Genomic DNA, 19,037 nt, shown 5'->3' on the forward strand with positions numbered 1-19,037 from the left:
GGCACACAGTGGCTCATCCTTCAGAGAAGCAGGGCTGAAGGCAGTCATCCCACCTACGGACGTGTACGCAAGCCCCGGTGAAGCTGCCAGAACAGGAATACAAACGCCAAGGAGCAAAAACTGGCTCTTGATCTGTAAGTTTATATGTGAACCAAGCAAAGTGAGTGCAATCCTTATGGAACTGCAGGATTTAAAAACTTGCAAGTACGGCACAGGCCGAAGGAACTAAAGAAATACAGGAGTTCCCAGGAGAGCACAGCATCTGGGGCTGGAAAACTCACTCTGGATGACTGGACAGCTACTCACTTGGATGCTTTTTGAAAATCTTAGCTTAAAAACTTCCTGTCCAGTCCTTGGAATTTTCCTTCCTTTAGTCTGTATTTTTAAAAAAAACATATTTTTTTTTAACAGGTCAAAAATCAGCAAATCACAGTACTAGATAGTATATTCAATATAATGTATTTTGTGATTAATGCTTGCATGTAGACAAAGGCTCCATTCTTGGAACAAGCCACCTGTCAATAGTGAACAACACACCATAAACAGATGAGAAAAATACAATGAGTACCTACTTCCTATGGTGAAATCTGCAAAAACGGGAAGAAAAAAAGTCATGGGGCACACAGCTATTATGTGAGTAAATGTGGTAAATGAGAATTCAGACTCAATATTTCCTTAGACTGGGAAGCTGTATGAGTTAGAGCTCAGAATGACTTTCTTTGCCCCATAAAATTAAAACTCCTGGATATCGAAGGTTTTAATTAAATGAATAGTACACTATAATTTGGAACTGTGCAAACATTTTACTGCACCGGTAGCTAGTCTGGCTTTAGGCAAGGATTTCCGGTGGAGGTTTTATATGTTGTAGTCTATTAAATGGAACAAGGAACAAACCACTTACCTTCAGGTCTTGTAAATTCTCTGAACGTGGGCAGTGAAATGACAGTGTGGGAAATTGTGTGGACTGGATCCAACACACAGTTGACATCATTTGGTCGACAAGACTTAATGCAACGGATAGTATCTGTCTTTTCAAGCCTGACACTAAGAGAAACAAGAGAGAGATGCATATATATGAAAATGAATTACTTTGTGTTTTGCAATCTGGAGAGCTAGAAGATATAATTGATGTAAGTGTTCATTCTTCACCTCACAGACAAACGCAGATCATCAGAACTGCTGGACCACTGAAAAATTTGGCTTGGCTAATAGTTGCAGTCAAAACCCCTGCAAACCCCGTTCTTCAAGCCAGGTGTGTAAAAATTGGGAGAACTGTAGTGCGTAAGATGCCACGTAAAGTCTCTTTCCAAGTACAAACAGGACCAAACAATGAGGCCCAGATCCTCAGCTGCAGTGCACTGGTGTGGTCTCACCAGTTTCAGTGGAGCTACACTTATTTCCACAAGCCTTTTTGTACTCCATGTGATATCAGTCATATAAAGCAGAAACAATTGTTTCCATTCTGGAAATCTGGCAGGAAATATCTGAAGGGCCAACTTTCTTTCACAATTTTCAGTGCAGCAAGAGCCAGAAAAGCCTCTCTTAAGTCTTTTTTTTCACACACTCCCTTTCCATCTACACTGAGAAAACAGAGAGAAATGGAAACTTGGGGAGGAAAAAAGTTAACCATGTTATTTAAAACCTCAAAGATTGAATTCTGAGTTTGGGGAAATGGTAAGGGTCATTTCATATTCCATCTCAACCAGCTGCTCATTCGTCCTTGAAAGTCTATTAAAAGTTAAATGACTTCTTCTCACCCTTGTCCACTAGAGTGAATTTAAAGTCACTTACAGTTCAAGAGCTTCACACAATACCCGGTCTGTGTTCATGAGAGATGAAAGGGCTACGCTGGGACACAATGTGACTAAGCCCCACAAATGATCTCAACTTTGACCTGCCCATTTCTTCATATTTCTAAGTGGAAAAAAGAAAAGACTGCAGTGTCAGAGGGGGGGAATTAAAAGATTAAAAGGAAGAAAAATTCACTGAGTAGAAGGGAAACAAAAATGGAAGCTTTAGTTTGTCAGATACCTCTAGAAACAAATGGTTCTTGCTCTTTTCAAAATGTGTTACCCAAGTCCACACCTACAAGCCATCTTTTTTCAGATGTTCAAAGGGACTTTATGGCTCTATTAATAATAAATACATCAGTAACTTCTCATTATATGCTACCCACATTTGCTCATCAAAGAAAAGAAAGCCAAACACGCTGATATTGTATGAAGCTAAAATAAAGATAAAAGAGAAAACATGAATCAACGTTAAGGAAATCATGCTTCAACAGATGTGAACTGGCGGAGTCCATGGCAAGGCAATGAAGCTGGGTTAATTTACACCAGCTGAGACCGGCTTGTTATTCTCACTCTGCAGTTGATGTTTTGAGACTGGCCAGGAGATGCAGGCCAGTCTCAAAAATGTCATCATTTCCTAGACATCTCGCAGGGCACAGAACAGGCCCTTCTGCTGAAATGCCTCATGCTGGTCGTTTTAGAACAAATTAATTCTGGATATATGGACATAACAGTCTGACCTACAATAACAGATCCCATCCCTTTATTTTAAACCTCAGCTGCCAAATTAAGAAAGGACTTCCAGCTAGCTGACCCTCTCGTCTGCGAAATAAGGATCAGCTAAATTACGTAAGTCTAGTTCCAGCGTAAAATAGTCTATTTCAAAATACGTTACAAATAGAATTGAGGTAAAATGTACATCATTCATGTTTGTTTCCCTCTCTTCTTTTTTTCTTTCTTCTTACTGCATATACAGGAGTTTAGTAGACATTTACATCTATACAGCTGTACAAAGACTGCATCCTTCCTCAGGATCCCGCTGAGCTGGGGTCACAACAGCCAAGTCAGACTGGCTTTACTTCCAATAACATGTTTACAAATTCTGAAAAAGTTCTTTAAAAGTTCTCTTTGTGTTATATAACACATAAATAATAACTGTAGCATCATCTAAAGGTTTTAGGGACATCAGTAAACAGTAGCTTGCGTAACTCATTTTGGGACATTATCACTAATGAAGTGCAATACGTACAGCACCCTAAATTTTCATAGCTGTATCTAGATAATAGAATTTGTATTCAAAAACATTGTGGTGGGAGTGTCTCAAGTGTTTAGTATTGGTCTGCCTTTGCTCCTTCCTGGGAAGAAAAGGGAGCTTTACTCTTGACTTCACCTGGAAGAAAATTTGGCAAATACAAACATTTCTGAAATTCTCATCCAATAAAGCCATGAATTTGTTTAAGATGAAGTCCTAAGTAAGACTTACATTCATAATTCTCACTTCTGATTCACTGGAGTAAAGTGTTCTGACATGAATTAGGTACGCTGCATACAGAAACGGAGGATCACAATGATCACAAGTGATTTGTGTTAGTAAAACTGGCTTCTAGATCCTCCACCCTGTAACCATACACATGACAGATAAACATTTGTGTCAGCTCTATTTCTTTGCACTGTTTCTCTCTCCTCTTAGAAATCCTACAACCATTTCTTTTTGCACGCTCTGTCCACGCTGCTAAACTTGAGTTTGTGCTTTCATTTGCCCCTAAATATTCATTCTCTGATCTCCTTTCTTTTGATATCCCTGCTAATTGCTTCAGCACATCCAAAGTGCAGCTGGTAACACTTTGTTCTCTCGCTGCTTTGACGGCACATCTCTAGGCATCTTCTGGAGTAATTTCTTTGACAACTAGCATCTATTTCAAATCCTGATATTTGCTATTAATGATGCACTCTGATCTCAAAATACTTTTTATTTTATCCTTACACATCATCTTTGCACTTGATCTTCTGATTAGCTGACGTTTTCCTTTCTGCTCATGTCCTATTATAGTGGAGACTGTGACTGACAAAAGTTTCTTCCTAAGTGCTGAGAACTTTCTTTAGTCAAATCTTTCCTTCAGGTTTTCCCCCTCTAACAAAAATTGCAGCTTTGGAGCTGGTACCTCCTCCAGGCCTTTTTCATTTAAAAGAGAAAAAAGTTAAGAAACCATTCAGTTGCTCTGGTTATTTTGCAAATGATCCTTTCCTGAATATAATTTTTTCTTTCTTCTTGGTTCCTGGTGTCATTCGTTTTCATATTCGCTATAGGATTCAATTAGTAAGTTCTTTGGACCAGGAGCCATGATTTCATTTTCATTTGGAAAGAACCACACACATAAATGGCACTGCATAATTACATGCATGTTCTTGAAAGTTCTCACTACACTGCAGCATTAAAGCATCCTATACAGCAGAATCTGAGCTCCGTGTTCTTGAATTACTTGCTGAATGCAATTAATATGGCAGCATTTTACAATACTGAGGGCCAAATTCTCACACTCCCTTCTTTTCCTGCCAAACAAACATATATTAATGCTTGCAAAAATGAAATTTATTTTTGAATCTTTATCCCACTTAATTATGGCCTCATAATGAACTGGTAGCCAGAGGGCTTTTATATACAAGCATCTTCTGTGGCGGTAAGAAACCCCATTAGCTCAAGCAGCACAGGCTTGTGCTTTCAATATTGAAAGCTGGGACTCTATCCCCACTGGCAACTTCTGGCAGCTTTATAAGTATGTGTCAACAGACTTATTAAACATTGGCATTCCTCGTGAGACTTGAACTCCTGTCAGCCAGCTGGGATAAACTTTGCCTTAGGGAACATGTAATGCTCTGGCAGAGTGCTGCAATCATGCCCCAGTCTAGTCCTTGGCTGATGATGGGCCTGAGAGCTCGCAGCTTACAGCTAATAGAGCAATCCCTTGTGTTAAGTGACTAAGGCTTGTGATCTTGGTTTAGAAGGTTCCCAGTTTCTAACCTTGCACCTTGCCTGTGCTGTCTGTATTTACATAGTGAAGCATTTTTTTTTAATATGTGCATTCACATGGATTATTCCTCATTCAGCTACAGACTGACTGTTCTGCCTATGTGAGCCCAGAATGGTATAAAACAACAATTTCTAGATCATACCTCTGGGATTGAGCTTTTAAAATTTATCAATACAAGGACTGAAGGGTAAAATAAATCCTTTTCCAGCTCACAAAACAAAAGAATTCCAAAGAAATTCCAGTCGTATTGCCTACACTGTTCTTGATTGCATAGAGGGAAAGGAAGAAATTTGTAGAAGTAAAGGAAGAAAGATTTGTATATTGGAATTCTGGCTGACCTTTCACGGCTGCTAGGGTTTGGTTGGTTTTTTTGGTGGTGGTCGTGGTGGGCAAAGTCTTTACAGTTAAAAATGTATCAGCTTTGATATGGAAGTTGGAGAGACAAAAATGTTATGAGACCAATTAACTATCTTTTTCAAATGCAGACACATCTCAGGATATAGCCTGTGAATCAGAAAGGAGCTCTCTGCTACTAGCTGAAAGCTGTTAGGAAGTTCATTGCTGTTTTCTCACCATTAGTTTTTCAATTCAGTGGGAATTCCACAGAAAGGAAGATGAAAAATCTCTGAAATAGATGTTCTTCAGAGGAGATTCTCGTTTGTACCTTCCTTAAAAGTTAGAGGTGGGATCTGTAGCTGGTGGAAATCAGCACAAGCTCACTGGCTACCACAGAGCCATGATAACTAGCACAGCTTGAGAATCTGGCTCCACGCTTTCAAAGTGACTTGTGTGCTGGGGCACCTCTGAGGTCCTAAGGGCCTAAGTTATGTCTTTTGAATAGATTTTCAGAAAATTCACAGTGTTTGCCCCAGAACTGATGAAACTCTCTAAAGACGTCCAGTTGAGACAGCTCAAATTATGTACCTATTTTGTTTTGACAATTTAGACCTAAACATATGCAGCTGTGTATCATCAAATGAGACCAAGTCCACTACTGTGTGAAGTAAATTGATAGTTTTTAGTCCTCAGTATATTCAGATAATAAGCTCTTGGACACCAATTTCTGCTTTTTATAATGATGCAGGGTACACATAAGAATCTCTCCAAAGTGAGACGTTCAGCGACAGTGGAAAGTGGAGAACCGTAATGATGATGGCAAATAAAATGCAAGTGCAGCATGCAACAGATGAACTAAAACTTTATTAAAATTGGGAAAAAAGGCGCTATTCTTAGAAGAGAAAAAATAGCCAATGATGCCTGTAAGTTAGGGATCAAAGTTGTGCAGAGACAAAGATAAAAAGTTTGGCAATAAATGTGTTGACAGTTCCATGGCGGGTAAGTTGCATTTGAATTGTCAGAAGAAGGTCTCTGGGCTCTGTGATTTGCCGCTGCATGACCACAATGCCACTGTGGTTGTTCACTTTTTTTGTGGTGAAAAAACCCTCCTGGTTCCCGCTGATGATGGACAGCAGAATTTTATCCCCAGGGACAGCATTGGAAGGGCCCATGCGGAAAATGTCGGTGGGTACTTGAATGTTGGTAGGAAAAGAGAGGTGATAGTAGGTTATTCTCAGAGGCAGGCTCTGGCACTCCTTATTTTCATTACAAGGCAAGCGCTCACAGCGACTGCAAGAAAAGTGAGAACACAAGACAAGAGGAAGATTAGCGCACATTTAGCAAGCGTGATAGGAGAGCAAGTGCAGTGGGGGTGGGAAAAGATATGTTGACTTGTATACTGTATCCGTTCTTCAGCCTGGCACCTCAGTCAAATTGCAAATGGACATTTATTAAATAAGGATGAACTTGGGTGTAGTTGGTGCTTTTGAAGAAGCGTTGCCACTTTCAGAAGTGTTGCCCTTTCTTTGCACGCACAGACGGATTGAGGCTGGCACCTCAGCATGAGTGAGACTTTAGTTGCATTTAGATCAGCTAAGCTCTTCCTAGGGGGAACACTGGCTTTTTTTTATCCCCCTCCCCAAGTTTTATTCTTTTGTTGATTGGACATATGTTAAATAAAGGAAGAGATACTAGTTAGTGAGTTGATTGTGTCCTACTTGGGATGTCTGGCTGGATATTAAGACTGAGCAAAGTATTCTAAAAACCACAACTGTACAAGGAGTTGGTCCTTCTGAAGAGAAGAGGCACTTCAGATACTGCACTACCCGTGTTCATCACCTGACAGCATACAGAGGAATGTAAGACCTATTTCCAACACTGCCCATACGTTAAGGTTTATTTGCTTTGAAGACAAACCTTCTTCCTCCTGATGAGGCACAGTATTTCTCTGTGCTACCAGGAGAACCAACCTGAGTCAGTCTAACACCCATCTAGGCAAGCACTGAAAACAAGATCCAACGGCCTGATGTCTCCAGCATGTGCCCTACACATTTCAGTACACTCTTACGCAGCCCTGAGTCACAGGAATGATGCTGGTGAATGAGAAAGTTGCCCTCTATTGTTTCCTTCCCTTACCTAGGCACCGCATTACAGTGAAAAATCCAGAGAACTAGGAAGAGATCACCCACACAGGCTGAAAGTGAACAACGAACGTCAGCTCTAGAAATCATGATCTGCATGGAGGGAGCAATCTCCTCCCCTTCTGTTACTGAGAGAAGTGAAGTTTGTCCCGTAAAATACGGCACAGACAGGTACAGGCATTAAAGTCACTGCTATTAAAGAATGTTGTAGTTTACCAGCACATTAATGAAGATCTGACATGTCATGATACCTTGTGGGTTTGAGAAGTGTTTAAAGAACTGCATGCAAGGAAAGTTTATATGAATTTCAGATTAAAGATATGCCCAAATCGCCACATTCAAGTTGGTTTCCGAACACCCTCTCAGACAGGTGCACAGAAGTAAAGGTAGACGTGATGAGCTCAGTTGGATGTTGACTTCCCAAAATTTGGAGGTGATCAGGTTGTGTATTTAGCTCCAAACTTGCCTCATGCGCAACTATGAATCAATTAAATTCTGTACAAGAGTCTATCCACTCAAAAGCAATATTCAGTCCACAGGCTGACGTTTTGGAACCTAAACTATTTATTCAATTCTTCACTAAGAAATGCTCCAGCATGAACCATGGTTTGCTTCTTACTACCTCAAGGAAATTTGAGTGCCCATTTATTTTATTTTGACATATAGAACAGAGCACCTATCAGCAGTATCTGGTATCAACAGAGCTGTGGCTCATAAGCAAGCCCCACTTTGTTGCCAGTGCATGGTGACCTGAATTCCAGGAACTCCTCATTATACACAAAATAAGTATTTTCAAAAAGAGTAGCAAAAGCACCCTCAGTTCTTCAGTTGATGTGTTCTATGTTTTCTTTTAATACCACTTGCAAATGAAAGTACAAAGCAATTCTTTGAAGACTGAAATGCGTTCTTAATTTTATTCATGTGTGTAAAGAGCACGCACAAGTCTTCACAGGATGGCCGGCTAATTAGGTATGGATACTCTTGGAATATTTTCAGGTATAGTGAGTTCTGCATTTTTTTCTGAAATGTCATCGGTAACTCCGCTAAAGAGAATTACTTAGTTTTGTTGAAATAATGAGGCTACTTGGTTTTGCTGAAACCAGGAAGCAAGTGAAGACAGTTAATTTCTTAGTTGGAAATGTTTTCTTCATGTAAATCTTTTTGGAAGCGTGTACATGCTCATGAGCACTTACACGCTCATAAAGATGCCCTGATGTGTTCTTTTATAAAAGTAAAATACATTTTAAAATAATAGTCAGATTTTTTTAAGAGGACAAAAAAACAAAGCTCCCAGCTTTCTAAGATTTGAGAAAGGACATTCTGCTGATTCAGAAAGTTATTTGTGGAGACAGATGTGCCTGCGGCTAGGAGCTAGAATTATTCAAAATTCATCATCTTTTATCTTATTCTTTGGTGGTGCACACTACACACTGCACATTTCACTATAGGTCTAGTTAATGTGCACTAATTGTTCCATCAAATAACCACAAAGGAGAGATAGCAAATATTATTGCTTTCAGGGACCAGAGTTCATTCTGGGGTCATGCACCACAAAGGCAATAAGCACCGAGCATTTAAATCCCAGTGTACTCTCTAGGACTTATTTAAATGCTTCCCTTCAGTGAGCAGAAGAAAATCATACGGCAGGGGGAATCCAACACCCTACTGCAGGCGAGCGAGCAGCCCCAGCCCCCAGGTGCTGCTGCGGCTCCGTGGCACCTCAGGACGGAGGCCACAGAGCCACCGAACGCGGCCACCACGTCGTGTCGCTGTGGGAGAGAGCACGGGGGGACCGTGCTGAGGAGGCAGCAAGATGCTACCAGAGAAACCCAACAGAGAGCTCAAGGAAAACATGCACAGCTTTGCAGTGAGGCAGTTTCATAATACATCTTTGCAAGCCTCTGCAATTAGGCTGGTGGGCTAGAAAAATAAGCATATAATGCTGCTAAATGCTTATTCCTGAATTCGTTCCTGATTATTTTAGCTCACTTACTACTCTGCTCTCTTAGGTTTATTTATGTGGCTGAAATACTGCTTTAAAAGAATCACTCAGAGTTTGAATTTCATCTATCAAACACTGGTTACTCATAAAGGAAAATAAAACTACCAAAACTAGAGAGATTCCATTTTAGATAATGAATACAACATTTCCTAACAGAGAAATGAGGAGAAAATATTTTCTGCCTTCCCTCCTGTTAATTTCTGAGCCTGGTTTTCACGTGGTACAGAGGCAATTTCTCCCATTGTGCCCAAAGGAATTGAGTGGTATACAACAATTCCTCCTACACTGAAGGGAAAATAACTTTTTATCAGAATTTATGGCTTTGCAATTTACTTCCTACAGGGGAACCATGCTGAATGACTAACCAAGTATTATTACTAAACCGTACACTACACATCTCTGAAATTCAACCCTGTTGATTTCCAGAGCTGTAACAATCTTCCGGGCCTCCTAGAATATACCCCACTACAAAGGCACTTGCTCATGCTGTCATTGGGGTGGATTTGCTTTCAGCAGGTTGCACCACACCTTGAGGCCCAGAGGAGCCGTCAGCACACCACAGACCTCTACATTTATGTTAAGAGAGCAGCTGCGTAGGGAAGGTGGGTTTTGTCTTGAACAGACCAGAACTTAAAGGGAATGAAACCAACTGATGGTTGGTTTTCAGAGATATTTCTTAACCAGAGGAGAATCTGGAGTTCCACTTCAGGCTCAGGCAGAAATACAGTATCCAGTAGTCAGGATGGACAAATACTCTGCATGTTCCTCCCACCTGGAGCTGGAAAGCCTCAGGGAGTTTTCAAGCTACAGAAGAGACAGACCCATCTTCATTTTGCCCTCAGTGCTGAGCCTTTATTCCTATCCTCATCTCCTTCATCTGTCTTTCCCAACCTAGCTGCTTCTTGCTATCCCCTTTCCTTGCCTACTGCCCTTCCTGCTCACTCAAACATGAGATCAGGACTATCTACTCAGCCAGTGCCAATCCTCCTCTTCTTGCTCCATCCTCTCCTCCGTTCCTACCTGACAGCCTTAGTCCCAAAGCATACACCCCTTCCCTCAGCATCTTTGTGCAGTCATCCCAAATTATTCCTTGCTCTGATGCTCTTCATCCAAACCTAGCATCAATCACCCTTAAACATAAGCGCCCAGGTCCTGTGGTTGGTTTCCCCCTTGTCTCTAAATTCTTTTACCCAATTTTACCTTCTACCCCTCAAGTATCTCCCAGATTCATTCTCCTCACCTGGTCATACCTTCAGATCCTTCCCTCCCTACATTCAGACTCCTTATCCCTAAGTCTGCCTTTCCTTCTTACGAGTCAGCTTTTCTCTCACCCATGCCAGAAACAGCTTTCTTATCCATGGAGTCTGGGTGAAAGCACGGGAAAAACAGGCTCTGGGGTTGTCTGGGCTGGCAGCACCTGGCCCAGGACAAATAGAAGGTGACATTCCCCCAAGACTGGGCTTCCTTCCAGTGGCTGTATGTGGGAACAGTCTCTAGAGTCACTACCTGCACATTTTTGACTGCTTTAAAGAGCTACAAGAAGCTCAGGTTTGCTAAATCAGAAAAGAATTGTTTGTTGCTAAAAAAGAAAGACCCCTCTACTGGTAGGAAGAATTAAATTGCACTGAAGAAGACAGTCAAACACAAAGAAAGATTGCCACTGAGGCTATGAAATCCTTATCATTCAAGGATTTGAAGCAAAAGTTAAACAACTCTCAGAAATATTCCAGGTAGACCTGACTCTGTTTTGGCATACACGGGCGGATTAAGATTACCCATTAAAGGTCCTAATTTCCTAAGGTTTATGAAAAAAGACTAAATGCAATTGTACAAAGTTCATAATTTCAGAAGGTTCAGAGGTTTCTGGTAAGGATGACAAAAAGCGCAAAAGTGATCTCCTAACAAACTTCAGGTTTCTGCTCCAAAACATGGTATCAAACTGTTAAAAGAAAAAAAAAAAAAAAAAATCACCAAAATATCTTGAACACACAAAACAATCTGTTCCTCCCTATCATTGTTCTTGGAAATGAGTGAACTGCTTTGTCTGAAATTTGCCAAAACTTGAGCCTCAGTCAGACACCTGGCATGTAACATTTCAGCCGTTGGTTATGTTTTGGCAAAATTCTAAGCAGTTAAAAACAGGTCCTACTAATGAGAAGCGACCGACAACCTTAATAACACACAGACATGTCTAGAATATAAAACTATTTCCCAATCTGGCTCAGTGCAGTACACATTTCTGACACACCTCCGTAACAGCTTCTTTATCTTTTCTACTATTTTTCTTGGCTTAAATATTACAAATGTTAGACTTCAGTGTCACATAAAGAGAATTTAATTGTTATGCAATTTGAAACAAAAAGTGTTTGGCAAGGCAGTACAGCAACTTAAGTCCTATTGTGAGTAGCAGTAGATCTTAATTATCCTTGGAAAAATACCAAGCCTATAGGCTGATCAAGAAAAAAAAAAAAAAAAAGCAGAATTTAAGCAAAAGAGATAAGACCTTCAATGAAATGGTTACCATTAAGGATCAGACCATGTCAGGCACTTTGCTAGTCTTGGGGGAAGGTTACACAGGCTGTTTCCTCCTGAAGCTCAGGGTATCTATACAGCATCCAGAGCTTTCAGCACGTAGCATGGGATGATCCTGCGATTACTTCACTTGATGACAATCACCACTGCAACAGCCACCATGCAAAAATCTCTGCTTTAGAGATCAGGTAAGGAAGCTTCTGAAGGCTGTTGCCTATACATAAGGATTTTAAGGAAAAATAAGAACGAACAAACTTGGATTTGCATGACTGAAGCCTATTAAATTACAGCTGTTCCAAAGAAAATACAGGAGAACAGGGTAAAAAATCCCATGAGGTGCCAACTTGATGGTAATGGAAAACGTGTTGTCTTTCTTATGATGTGCCAAGTTGGTGAAACTGGAATGTGTTTTGAATAAAAAGGAGAGGAAAATGGTATCTGTAATAGATGCGCTGTTATGAGAAGCCAACTATTTTGATTTTAGAGTCCTGGCACAAGGTTGAGTGAAAAAGTCATTTAATGTCATTATCATGCAAAAGCTAATGAAGATATGCAGGCTATCAGGTACGTTGGGTTATATATGCCAAAAAAAATGATTCAAGAGTACATAAATCAGATGTAAAAAGGGCATTAAATAGCTGTCTTACGAAACTGTTCCCCAGTGGGCACAAGTCAACTCAACACATAAACCCTGATTCTGGCATGTTGGTATAATACTCGTATGCTGGCTAAGTACGAGAGTTCCTACCTCCCCACTGAACTAACTTGGACTTTTTGCAATAAAGACAATGAACTCATAATCTCTTTGGTTTATGCAAACACATTTTTGACAATAAATTTAGTAACTGTGTCTGTAGCTGTTGAGAGGGGAAAAACCTAATAAATCCAACAAGATAATAACTCAAGGAATTAAAATAATTAGAACTTCACTGAGCAGCTACAGGATTTGTGTCTGACTCATAGCCTAATTATAGCCCTAGCACATCAGAAGAATCTCTCCCTATGAGTCTGAGTTAGGCAGAGTAAGCCATTACAGGGCCCCAACAACCCAGACACAGCAAAACAATTCAGACATTCTACTACTTCCCCAAAAGATCCCCTCCATCTCAAACAGCCATTAGTTTCAACACATGCATAAAAATATAGGTAAGAAAGAAGATGAAGTAGAATGTGTGTGTGCGATGTGTATTTATAAACTGAACTTTGCAACTCAGGTATGTCCAGAAGAGTGGAAATCTGCTGATTCTGCTTAGTGGCTCATTGCAAATGACTTTTTTTGAATTAGTATACATATGAACCCACAATATTGAAAATAAAGAGAACATCTGCATCACGAGGCACTGCTTGTTTATTGATGTGACAAATATAACTAAAAATTTAATTACTATTGACACTTCTCAGAACACAAGCATATTTTATAAATACCTGGGTTTATATGACAAACTCCCTCTACAGCATTCTGATCAAATACAACTGCTGTGCCACCTGTATGGCATTTCACAGATGAAGGTTTAAATGGAAGCTAACTAATCTGCCCAAAGTCCCTCTGATGATCAGCATTAGCTTCATTCTACAGAGGCAGCACAGAGTACTCAGTTTACTCTAAAAGATGGTGGCCATATGAACAGTGACTGTGAAAAGCAATAGCAGGCTGATGAGAAATGTGATTTCTCAGCTTTCCTCCCTAGCTGATGAAGCAGACACTTACCTGGGTACGGGGCACCTGGGGGGGGACCGTGGAGCAGCCTTTGGAAGAATCACTGGAGCACAGGGTGGCCATAAAGCCACGGGGCAGAAGGAAAAGCAGCCATAAGCTCTGGCTACGCGGCTGAAATTTCGCCCCAACTTCTCCACTTTGCTTAGCACCATTTGATGGGTATAAATGAGCTGCCAGCTGCCCCTCCTCCCAAAGCTGTCTCGTATTTCCAACACCAGAATGCACAGACTTTCTCTGAGCTAGGTTGAGACACAAATATGAGCAGCAGCTAACATACCACCCTTGCTAGGATTCACAGCTTTTTTAACAGGGGTGAAATGGTACTAAAAAATCAGACATTCTCGCAATGCTTTGCAACAGAACTGGTAAGAATTCAGAGTGGGAGCTAAAAAGAACTCTTTCACTGAAGTGAAAGTAAGGAAAGACTATGTGTGAAAGGAAATAAAAGACAGAATTTGGAAGCCAAATGTAACCCTCCTAACAGGGTGCCTGTGAGGTAGCCAGAGAGAACATCTGCTTATGGCTCTAGAGAACATTATGACACAAACCACTGACACAGGGCATTTTTTAAGGGAGTAACTTTTTCTCAGACTCAGGAGCATGAGAAAGGGACCAGACCTGTGTGTGCAAACCACAGGGTAGGCCTACCAACAAAATACATATTTGCCCGAATCCGTTATGTATTTAAGTCGGCACTAAGGAGATCACGTCTCCAAAAAACTGTTCAACCTTGAAAAATAAAGCACTTACGTATCTCCTGACTTGCGGTAATTTTCTGGACATTCCAAAGACAGACAGCGAAAGCCTCCCTGGATGTTAAAGCAGGTCTCATTGAAAGAGCAGTTGTGGCTTTCTGCAACACACTCATCAATATCTGCCAAATGGAAAAAGGTGAGTGGATTAAACACGTGCCTTTCCTCTACTTGCAGGTGCCAGATGATGAAAGTATCACATATTAGGTACTACAGAACATGGCATGCAATTAAATATTATTACAGGATTGGAAGGGGAGAGCAGGGGAACAAAAAAGAAGAAAACTAACCCAAACAACAGGCAAGGACAGGAAAAGGAAGAACAGCAGTGCCACTAAGTGGACAAGACCTAAATATTTGCTGAAATATTTACAGCATGGTATTTACTTTTAATGGCTAAACTAACTCATAGCATTTCACAGTGGGAATCTTCATCTTCAGAATTTTTTATAATTCTTTAATAAAGTTATAAAAGTATACTCTACTGCATTCTACAGTTTATAAGAGAAATTTCCTGTATATTTATTATAAAATACTGGTTTCTTCAGATTTCAAGCTGATGTTTACTGCTTTACCTACAATGTCGTAGGAAAGGCATTTTTTTAAACACAAAAACTTGCTAGAACTTTTCCGAAGTCCACAATCCAGTTAGGTCTCCCTGCAGTTCTTGAACTCACCTTGGCAGTTGCGTGCATTGGGTGCCAACCTGTAACCAGTGGAGGGACAAGTACATTGAAAGCTCCCGGGAATATTAATACATCGAAAGGAACAGATATGTCCTCCAGTAGGTAAAGCACATTCATCAATATCTGCAAGAAGAAAACACCACTAATTTACTATGTGTTCAGGACATTCTACCAAGTACAGTGTTCCCACTGTGAGCTCCAAACACAATTTCATGATTCTAATTGCTGGGCAAGGAAAAAGATCATCAGATAGGTGTGGGTCTAGTCAATAAAGGCTGTCTGGAATAAATGGAGGTGTGAAGAAAATTAAAAGCAATATAAGGGCCCAAGAGATAAAGTAAATGGATAAGAGCAAGCACTTTACAGTGTCATGTATCATCATACTTTACAAAAGGGAGGGAGAGGATTAGTTTTATCCTTGTTCTCACAAAAAGGAAATCAAGATGAGGTGTCCTACTGTCTAGTAAATCCTGAAGACTTGAGTCCAAATTCAGGATCTTGTCACACCCGCATCCTCTTTGTATTTGAGGAGAACCTACTTACATATTACTTCAGATCCAGCCACAAAAAGAGGATATATAAAATACTACCTAGTAATATTGTATATTACATATACAACATATAAATGTGTTTGTATCTTCACTTGCTGAAGACTATAAATTTTGTCAGTTCCTCAGGTAAAAAAACCCAAACATTTCTGGCAAGTTACAGAAGGAGGCCAAGCTACAACTCAGTGTAAACAGCAAAACTGACACCACACAAGCAAAGATATTTCTAGACTAGCACATGGGTGGGAGACCTTCATTAAATACAGTTTCATAGTTTCACAGGAAAATACCAAAGACAATCAAATGTTAAAATGCAACAATTACAGGTACATGGGATTGTTCATGTACGTTATGGTGAGAATAAGAGATGCTTGCTCGTCCTCTGCAAAATGAAAAAGCTTACCTTCACATGAAATGCCATCTATGTCACTAAGCTGAAAGCCACGGCGGCAGTAGCACTGATAGGAGCCATACACATTGGCACACTCTTGACTACAGGGGCTGCTCTCACACTCATTTAAATCTGAAATGCAAAATTATATACCTGAAGCCCAAACTTCTTGCTCTATTCATCATTCCTATTACAGGACTAAGACAAAAGTTCGGAAGACAATTTTTTTAATTAAAAAAGGATGGTACGCATGTCACTGAGTAAGCTGGAAATAGTGGGCTTTGGGTGTATTACTCTCAACAGGGTCTGGCAGGATAGGTGTGTGACTTGGAGGGAGTCTTTAGGACCACACTTGCATTTTTATGTCTGGATATCAGCAAGGCTGGTTTGGAAGGTCTTCAACCTGATCTAATTGAATCAGCCTTCAAAATGCAGTAAATGCAGACCCATACACCTCTGCACGATCCAGCCTCAGGGCAATATATTTGAACTGTGGGCTACAGTGGCCTTGATTAATCATAACAGCATTCATGCAGTCAAAGAGACCGTTGCTGGGTTGATTTCTCATGCCATTCCAGTGCAGTCTTACAAGCTAAAATCAAATGGAAATAAAAAAAAAAAAAAAAAAAAAAAACAATGAGCTGTATCTCACACTATATAGCCAAAGTATATGACAGCTGTACCTTCACATGACCTGCCATCAGTTGAAAGTTTGAATCCCATAGTACAAGTGCAGTAATAGGAACCAGGAGTATTCTCACACTTGTGAGCACAAAGGCGGCCCGGGTAGCGTCTGCATTCATTGATATCTGCAATGATAAACAGAGAGAGAGGTCTATGTCTTGGCTGGCTTCACTGCAGTAGTAGTCTGGACGAGAACGTGGTCATAAAAGTTTGATTTTTATTTTCCAGATCTGAATTTCACACTAGAGAGGGAAGGACTTGCTCAAAATGCTCTTTTAGAAGCAGCTCAGTGCATAATTGAATTAGATCTATAAAGAAGAAAGTTGCTTTGATCTTCCAAAGGAATGTTTTGCTGTAGGTGCATATAAAAATATCACAGAAAACAATTACACACACTTTCATAATCTTACCTTTTAACAGGGTAACAGATAACATGTTGACACTACTAATACAGCTTCCTTTGAAGTATCAGCAGCTCTTTAATACGGCATTAGATTTATACAAATAATATAGCAGTCAATTTTACATTCAGATGAAAGAGGTTATGCAGAGAGCAATAACATTCTTTACACGGGATCATTTTTTAAAATGCCATGGCTGCATGTATCTGAGTCAATAGGTGCAACTTACCAATACAAGTTCTACTGATGACATCAAAAGAATACCCAGATTTGCACTCACAACGGTAATTGCCTGGGGCATTTATACAAACATGTCCTTCTCCACAAGGCTGATTAGAGGATGAGCACTCATCCACATCTAAAAAAAGGAGAGAAATGATTGAAAGCACACTTCTGAGCACGCAAGTTGAGAGAAGAGCAACATGTTAACATATTTCAGTGTCCCCTCGGAGTTATAAAGCGTTTTGAAACAGAAAGCAGGATTTTGATCTAGCTCTCAGCTTCTACAAGAAGATAGTCACAAATCTAAACTATTCTTACTGAAGCAGGTTATCTCTCAGGTGTCCTGTTATTATTGATGGACTTGGGAAGGAAAAGAAATCAGGAAATCAGACAATCTTTGGAGGAAATCGGGTGTAAAATTGTTTTATTATGCACATTCAGTATTCATGGCTCAGACCTTCAGCTAGTGTAAGATGCCAGAGGCCCACAGTCAGTAGAGCTTTGTTAAGCCATTTACAAAAATGGAAAACACAGGCAAAAATACCTCTCTTTGCAGAAGCCGCGTTAGTTAAAAGCCAGCCAAAGGCATATATGCCTTTCAACATTACTTGAGTGGCTTCTGTGGGACATTAAGTGGGCCTCGTGTTATACCTCTCTGTTGAGGAGATTTGAGACCACACAGCATCGCTCCAATACGCTAATATAGCCACAGACAATGCCATTTTGGCGCGGTGATTTTCATTTCCCCTCAGAATATAGGGTTTCATGAGTTATATGAAGGACAAGCAGTGGATCCTTGTCATTTTTCACTTGTTGGGACTGCCATGAGGGAAAGAACAGGATCAAGAATTGACTGTAGGAATGAGAAAAACTTGGGCAAAGTGCAAGAAACTGGTCAACATAAACGATAGCTGTGACTTATTTTCTTCAAACTCTTTTTTCTTCCAAACTGCTACTTACCTACACATCTTGTTCCGTCTTCATTGAGATGATAACCTCGGCCACAGCTGGGGGAGATACGCTGGCAGGTATATGAGCCATCAGTGTTAATACATATCTGCCCAGCTGGGCATGGCATGTTGGTGCTCAGGCATTCGTTGATATCTACAAAAGAACAAGTCACTGTAACTATTTGCTGTCTGAAGATGTTTAAGGTAAGAGGCTTTCCTTATGTAACACTTCAGAGGTTTACATCCTGATGAAATCCTTCACAGTTTGAAAAGTTCTGCCCATGGGAGAATACAACTATTCGTGCCATTTAGCTTCACCAATATAACGCTTCCAGGGTGAAGATCGGGATGGGTATGAGAGGCCCAAATCCCACTGATACGCAGTGGCAACTGGGTATAGAACTTGTATTTGTTTAAAAGCCTTTGAAAGTCTCCCCTAAACATACAAAGGGATGATCAACAATTCAGTTCACCAGCTCAACCAGTTTTGCTGCAGCCTGGGGGTTGTGGCTCACAGTGAATGAGCTATTTGGTAGTACGTGCTCACATAGGTAGTAACTGGCACCATTTTTCCAGAGGGATAAACTACTGCTCACAGGTATTCACCATGAATACTTTACCTTGTCTTAGGGTAAGCTGTCCATATAATCATAAGAATGTGAATAGCTTATTTCTGTATTCACAAGACTATGCAGCCCTCTACCATCCATCAAACATATGTCTTGTTTTTTACAAACCGGACAACATATCACTTTGTGACAAAGATAACCTTTGCTTGGTAAGAACCCACTATGAAGTAAATTCTCAGAAAATGTAACGAGATGAGACTAAGCCGTATTAGAGCATGATCTGGTGC

At 40.3% G+C, this 19,037-nt stretch overlaps 1 protein-coding gene across 4 annotated transcripts in view; it reads right to left on the reverse strand.

The window, feature by feature from the left end:
* The window catches only part of FBLN1 (fibulin 1), an 83,139-nt gene that overhangs the window by 22,476 nt on the left and 41,626 nt on the right, over nt 1-19,037 (reverse strand). For 3 of the 4 annotated variants that reach the window (XM_074872119.1, XM_074872118.1, XM_074872121.1), the window contains 7 exons: nt 18,192-18,335; nt 17,239-17,367; nt 16,608-16,733; nt 15,937-16,056; nt 14,977-15,108; nt 14,298-14,421; nt 902-1,044 (listed from right to left, as the gene is read on the reverse strand). In XM_074872119.1, the coding sequence (XP_074728220.1) occupies nt 902-1,044; nt 14,298-14,421; nt 14,977-15,108; nt 15,937-16,056; nt 16,608-16,733; nt 17,239-17,367; nt 18,192-18,335 (918 nt within the window). Of the gene's footprint in view, nt 1-901; nt 1,045-6,001; nt 6,446-14,297; nt 14,422-14,976; nt 15,109-15,936; nt 16,057-16,607; nt 16,734-17,238; nt 17,368-18,191; nt 18,336-19,037 lie in introns of those variants that run through there. The other variant, XM_074872120.1, reaches the window with a different exon arrangement.

This window comes from Strix uralensis, chromosome 5 (assembly GCF_047716275.1).
Source record: "Strix uralensis isolate ZFMK-TIS-50842 chromosome 5, bStrUra1, whole genome shotgun sequence".
NCBI classification, from domain to species: domain Eukaryota; kingdom Metazoa; phylum Chordata; class Aves; order Strigiformes; family Strigidae; genus Strix; species Strix uralensis.